Source organism: Amblyomma mixtum, chromosome 10, assembly GCF_055824585.1.
Source record: "Amblyomma mixtum isolate Tamu chromosome 10, ASM5582458v1, whole genome shotgun sequence".
Lineage (NCBI taxonomy): Eukaryota > Metazoa > Arthropoda > Arachnida > Ixodida > Ixodidae > Amblyomma > Amblyomma mixtum.
In genome coordinates, this window is record NC_143021.1 from 27477501 (window position 1) to 27484388 (window position 6888).

Sequence of the window (6888 nt, forward strand, 5' to 3'; positions counted from 1 at the left end):
TAGCAAGTGTTAGTTGAGGCAGCGTCCCGTCTGTCCGATGTACCGTCTGCCACAGGAGAGGGTATGCTGTATACCACACCAACTCCACATTCAACAAGAGGCTTGATGTGCTTAATTTTGCACATAGGCGTCCTTTTGGCATTATTCACCAGGCAGCACATGCGCCCCAGCTTTTACGGGACCGAAAATACAACACGCACACCACACTTGTCGCCGTCCTTCTTGAGGCGGTATGAGACCTGATGCCAGTAGGGCACAACGACAGGTCGCTGTTTCGTACATGCGTTTTCGCTTGGCTTGCACCGCCCACCAGATTTCACTTCGCGAATCTGGGTTTCCACCACTGATGCCACCATTTCTCTTGGGAAACCCAGATTCGCGAGGTGAAATCTGGTGGGCGGTGCAAGCCAAGCGAAAACGCACGTACCAAACAGCGACCTGTCGTTGTGCCCAACTGGCATCAGGTTTCATACCGCCTCAAGAAGGTCGGCGACAAGTGTGGTGTGCGTGTTGTATATTCGGGGTTGCTCACATAAACCATAATGCAAGGCATTTTTAGAACAAGTGTGATGCGTAAGTGTGATGCGTAAGACTCAAAAGAGCCGAGAAATTTTTGAAGCGTTCAGCATTATCAATGATAAAGAAAACTGCGTCAGCAGCCCTTCTGTGGCGCTAGGCAAAAAATAAATAGATTATTTGAAGGCAAACGGGCTGATTCAGCCAGGTAGCCGATAAATAGAAGGTGCGCCGCTGTGGCAAACATGTGTAGCATGGCACAGCCGCCTTCTGCATTTTTTTTTGGATTATGGGTTTATCTTGTCACGGATTACTTTTCTTTGCACCCCCGTTTGTATATTATAGCTGTTTGTGAAAGAAACCTCAGTTGAAGTCCGGCGTTCGTCCTGTCTTGTATTCCTTCGTTCCTGTCTTTTCAGCCGCTGGAATGTCTCACAATAGTACTATTCATCCTCCTGCTACGTTCTCGCCTGCTACGTGCGCACTGCTTTTGCCAGACTAGCCACAGTTCCACTTGTTGGCTCTGGCATAACTGCCTTTGGACAGACATCATGAGGTCAACGAGGAGCGTGAGGCACGCGAAGAACTGGGTCTCCGTAGGAAATGCGTGAGCTGCTCCGCTTGCATCACAGGCCGACAGTAGAGTATTAGAGTCACTTGCACTCACTGTAAGGTATTACACGCCGTTGGCAGTGGATGCCTAGAGCAGCCAAAAATGTGCCTTACGGCGCTTTGCGGGAGGTGTCAGATGCGCGTTTCGGATAATCGTATGGTTGGTGGTAGAAAAACAATGTGTTCCATTCTGAATTCAGTTCTTTTCCTAGCAACTGCAACAGGACTGAATGATTATGACTTGCTTGACTGCGTTGCGTCAATTAATGCATGAGAGTTGTTTGGGCTCCTGATGAAATGACACGATCAGCTTGCATTTTCAGTGATTTGCTGTCTAAAATATGATACAGAAGTGTTGCATGCGTGCGATGTTCCATACTAGAAGTATATACCTTCTTTTAAATATTGGCGATCGCATCGGTATATAAAAATATGTATAGCCTCATCTCTCGCAAGTGCGAAAGAGACGTGCCTAGAACATTTACGCTACATGTTACTGAGTTCTGTAAACTGTAAAATTGAGCACAAGAAGTTTGAAGACAGTAGAAGAACACAACATAAAAATAGCTTGGCGCAACATTAACTGGAAGTATTTTTGCTCGTGGTTGTCGCTTTCAAACAAGAAAATGTAAGAATTTTCACTAATTGCATGAACGAAACATGCAGACGTCTGTGTGCGCGGGGTTTTGGTCATTCCTTATCCTAGCTTAACAATTCTGGAGGGCAGGAGGTTTGATACGAAGATGATAAAAAATTCCCGTCCTTGGTATCTGGCTCCTATATTTTCGAAGCGCTCACTGCTACCCTCGGCCCACGTTCTTAGCAACATATATTTCATTACCTTACACAAGTACTAAGTTGTCAGTGCTGATGGCTCCTAGCTAATTGCTAATCATATATTTGCTTCGGGGTAAAGCTTTCGGAGTAATTGCCGTAGGGAAAAGACACAGCTTTCGTGGATATGTCACGGCGCTCACAGCTACAAGGGTTTAGAATTCGGCGACCACAGCAGCAAGGAGAAGTGACCAGGGCGTAGGGGCACCTCACTGAACCATCTTCCGCTTTTTGGTGGTTGAAAGGAAGCATCTCGTCACAAAAGCGCGATAATACGGCTGCATTTTCCGTCAAGGTGGAGCGCGTTGTGCCCATCGTAGACAAAGGTGGCCACTGTTATCAGTGTGTATTCTACTCAAATCATGATGAACTGCTCGGCTAGTTGGTTGTATATGCTTCAATTCGCCACAGCCCACAGAAAACACACGAAAAGAAGAAACACACGACAAAGCGTTTAGTGCGCTGAGGGGAATTGAAAATTCTTTTGAGATCCCCAGTAAACCTCTCAGCAAGGGGAACAATAACTGGAGTGGCCTCACAAGCATTGGTTTTGATTTTCAAGATTTCATCATTTCCGGGGCCGACGAGCTCTGCCACGAGGTATATTAAGCAAGTCGCTGGGTAAACAGGCGCACGGATACACTGTGGGTGGGTATACACGTGAAAATTCAAAGGTTCTTTCAATAACAACGTCGCCTGATAAAACTGTGCGCTCATCACGCATCAAGGATGTCTCTGTTATTCTCACTGAAGTCTTGAAATGAACGGTTCGGCAGTGCCTAATTCCAATTAAAAAGAACGCGACGGGGTGCCTCAGTATCTGTGCCAGGCATACTCCATCTGCTCCGCCCGCACTTATGGCCATGAGTTATTCATTAGCATCGATCAATTTCTTTTTTTTGAAGCCTGTGTGGTTTAGAGGTTACCTCCCCAGTGAATCGCGCGTGGTTCAAAAATGCCGAAATAAGAGCCTGGTTACCTTAACCACGTGGCATGCCATGAGTGATTAGCAATTCCAAACGAAGTGCGGGACTCTGTAGTCATTGCAGCACGGGCATGGTCACACATGTGGTTTTTATCTTCCTCGTTTAAATGTGCAACCCAGGTGACGGCGAGCTTTTTCACTTCAGAAAATTCCACCTCCAGCCTTTTTTTGTTTGCGTTGCGCTTTATAAAGTGCATGTCTTCATAATCAAATTCTGTTCCTTCGCCAAGCCCGTTAACTATACGCCCACAGCGACAGCCGCCCCTGACGCTGAGCAGCGGTTAGCTTGATAGTAGCAAGACGTTCAACAAGTTTTCAAAATCTCCCGTTTCACGACCAACAACGAGCTGAGCTCGATTAAGCACGAATAGCTTCCTGCAGTAACAGCCTCCTCGTGCATCCAATGTCAATGGTTCTATGCCGAACCCCCTCAGCCACCTGCACGCCGAAAGCGTATCAAGTCCAGGAGGTTCTAAATTTTTTAGAGCACTAATTGCTCTCGTACCAAAGAGGAACAACACTGCGATGTCTATAATGCCTTCCGTCCTCATTCCAAAGGTCTACAGCATGGTATGCAGGCAGACACCCGTTTCTTGCGAGGGCACCCTTCCTTACAAAGGAGAAAATATGTGCGGGAATGCCAGCGTACGAATATATTGGAAGCTACCAACCGCTCGTCATTTCGGGGTATGCCAACGAGAAACAAAAATAATATTCAGAAAAAGTTTGTGCTTTAGTCTTCGTACGAACACTTTGCTGTAGCTAATGTCCTTCAGTCGCGACATAGACGAACATGCGGCCCAAGCTCCACTGCTTGGAGTCTTGGGCAGTTTTCATTAACAAGTAACATTGTACAATACTTGGTCTGATGTGGCTCATCATTTGAGCTGATTACTCGAAAGTGATTGATATAAGGCTACCACTTGCATCAAACCTTAGCTGCAAAAGGCGAAAGCAGGCGCTGTGGCTGATAGCGACAACAATGGTGCCACACATTTGCTAAAGCTAGCCAAGCAGTGTGCCGCCAAAGCTACTTCTGTTTCTTATTCTGTTGCAGCGTAACGAAAAAGCGCCTCCACATCCCGTGCAGGTCATGCATGAGCCCTCCAGGAGGACGTCATTGAACGCGTACCTTGACCACGTCGAGCAGCAATCCTGCAAAGGTGGAGCCAACACCAGCCAGCAGGAACGGCACGAATACCTGCGCTGCGGTGGTGGTCAGGTGGGTGCCCAACGAAGGGTCGATGCCGCTGTCCACGCCAGCGGTGCCAACACAGGCGTCCGAGACCGGCGAAGGCACCTCGGCGACCGGCTGCGACGAGACTAGCGAGGACAGCGGAGTCGCCACCGCCCGCTCGTCGTCGCTCTTGGATATGCGGCTCCCCTCCGCACTTGTTGGGAGCCAAGATTGCGGGATGGCTTCCTCAACCATGCGCACTTCAGCAAAAATGAAGTGAAATCAAGCGTTGAATAAGCGGGGAAGACCATACGCGAAAGAGAAGTGCCCACCAGCGCGCAGTGAAGGAATTTTGAACCGCGGCACGAGTGGTGTTTACTGTAATGTTTACCGTTTACTGTTGTCCTGTCTGCGCGCTCCTTCCGATGTGCTATGGTACCCACTATCTCACCTAAACATAACTGTGGCCGCTCCCACACCACTGCGGTATCGGTCGCAACAAGATAAATGGAAAAGAGGCACGTACAGCGAGCTATTTCACTTCTTTGCGCTTCTCTTTCTGTGACACTCAGGTGCACTAGTCATGCAAGCTCTAGTTTTATGTGGCTGTACGTTGCGCCAGCAGGCTGATGGGCTCATTCCATGCCTTTAACACCGGTAAGGTGGTAGTAAAGACGGCGTGCAGCTGGTGTACTCCAGGTCATGTTTCGCGGTCGCGTTGAAGGTTTTTTAGACAACTGCGTAATACATGTCGTGCCTTGTTCTCGCCCTTGTCGCTGACCTCCTTGCCGTCAAGTCCTCCCTACTAACAGTTGAAGGAGCATCATGCCTTAATAAAAGGCGTGTTGAAGTGAAGCGACCTCCATCCATTTGAAGAACGCTTAACTCTCCCGTTGCATTGTTATTCCCCTGCTGAAATCTCGTTGACCACACACCAATCATCTCAGCACATTTCAGCCAGCCTCTACCGGCACCCTTAACCGGCTGCGGTACAACATGCACCGCCCTTCCTGTAGCCTCCAACTTCACGTTCAGCCCGGGCTTTGACCTGTTAAGCGTGGCCTGAAAAAAGCCTTAACAGTGACGTGCTGTTCAGAAGGCGGGCCGAAACAGAACTGGAACCTAATGAACTTTTTACCGTCCCCAGCTGCGGAGAGTAGCAGCAACAGACCTACGGGGTGCCTCCCCCCCCCCCCCCCCCCCCCTCAAACAGTGCTCTCTAATATGCTCAGCTCGGCCACGTATCAAGGTATAATGTCTGAGCACTAGCTCCCAAGCTCGTGCGGCCACCCTATAACTGCCACTCCCTGTTCTACGCGACTTCCGTCTGTGATCACGGCTGCCATGAAGGGGGCGACGCTTACTTTTTTCGGAGACAGATGCTCTAGCAGGCCTCTTGGCAGCAAGCGCTTCTATTCTTCTGCCTCTTCTTCTATCGCATTCTCACGTGCGCACCAGAATTTTCTATCTCCAGCGCACTCTAGGGTGCTGCTGCTGTTCACAGAAGAACAAACATCGTCAAATGAGGATCGAGAGAATATGCGACTGGGGCAATAAATACAGTACAAAAGAATAAAAGGTAACCCAAACAAGAAACCAACAGATATAACACAACACATGAAAAGACCTCGTAACAAATTTTAATACCGGATTACGACATTGTGGCCAGGTGAAAGAGGCGCCGGGCCGTCGTGATTGACAAGGTTTTCTTCTTCACGGAGCCGAATGTGCAACGCACAGAGGATATTGCGGCGTAAATTATATATTGAAAGTTAAACATTTTAAAAGAATTGCCTGTCTTATTTTTTTTAGTACCTGTCTACAAACTGCTCCACAAACTGCTGCCGCAAGACATGTCGTAGTGACGAAGGGGTCGCTTTGCACCTAACCTGTTCATTCACCAGGGAGGAAATTTGGGCGAGTCGGTATTGATCCATAACATAACATGTTTATTCAAAAGCGAAGAATGAACAACGTTAATTTTTTATGGCCCATAAGCCCATGCGGGGTGGAAATGTGTCGGTGAGTTGGCTGTAACGAAGGAAACCAGGTAAGCGAGGTTAATAAACAAAACATTTATTTTCCTACTGACAACAAGAAAGCAATGTAACAAAGAAAAAGAGAAATCGTGTCAACGCAGTCGAATACATGAAAAAGCGAAAGAAACGAGTGTGAGCACAACAAAACGTAAACTTACAACTATGACATTAAACACAAACCGTAGAAAACAGACCCAAGGTTAGAATGTTAAAAAAAAATGGCTGAGGCTTAACTTGGTTAAGCCTGGAGAATGCGAAGCATCATCGTGTCGCGTAATTTGGAGGCGCACAACCACAGCGACGGCGCGAGGTGGGCCCCCGTTTCTCCACTGTCGTGACGTCATAGTGTCACGTGGTGTGACGTCATGTATCACGTGATTTGGAGGCGCACAACCACAGCGACGGTGCGAGGTGTTCCCCCGTTTCTTTACTGTCGTGACGTCATCGTGTCACGTGGTGTGACGTCATGTATCACGTAATTTGGAGGCGCATAACCACGGTGAAGGGCTGAAGTGGTAGCTAAAGTAGTATGCTTCGCATAAAAGAAGAATGTACTGCCCGGAAGGCAATCGCCACATACGAGATCAAGGCGACGGCTTCGGGGTGCATCGTCGTCGTCGCGGCACTGGATCGATGACGACGGACGCGGAGCGAGCAGTCGCACGTCCGGTCGCGGAGTTTTGGCCCTACAGCCCACGCAGTCAATCACCTGATGCGAACGTCTT

At 48.5% G+C, this 6888-nt stretch overlaps 1 protein-coding gene across 1 annotated transcript in view; it reads right to left on the reverse strand.

Moving 5' to 3' along the window:
- Positions 1 to 4379, reverse strand: part of LOC149325446 (solute carrier family 41 member 3-like) — a 78455-nt gene extending 74076 nt beyond the window's left edge. Inside the window, exon 1 of the mRNA XM_089564289.1 lies at positions 4080 to 4379. Coding sequence (XP_089420415.1) covers positions 4080 to 4379 — 300 coding nt within the window. The remainder of the gene's footprint in view (positions 1 to 4079) is intronic.
- Between the last annotated feature and the right edge of the window lie 2509 nt (positions 4380 to 6888).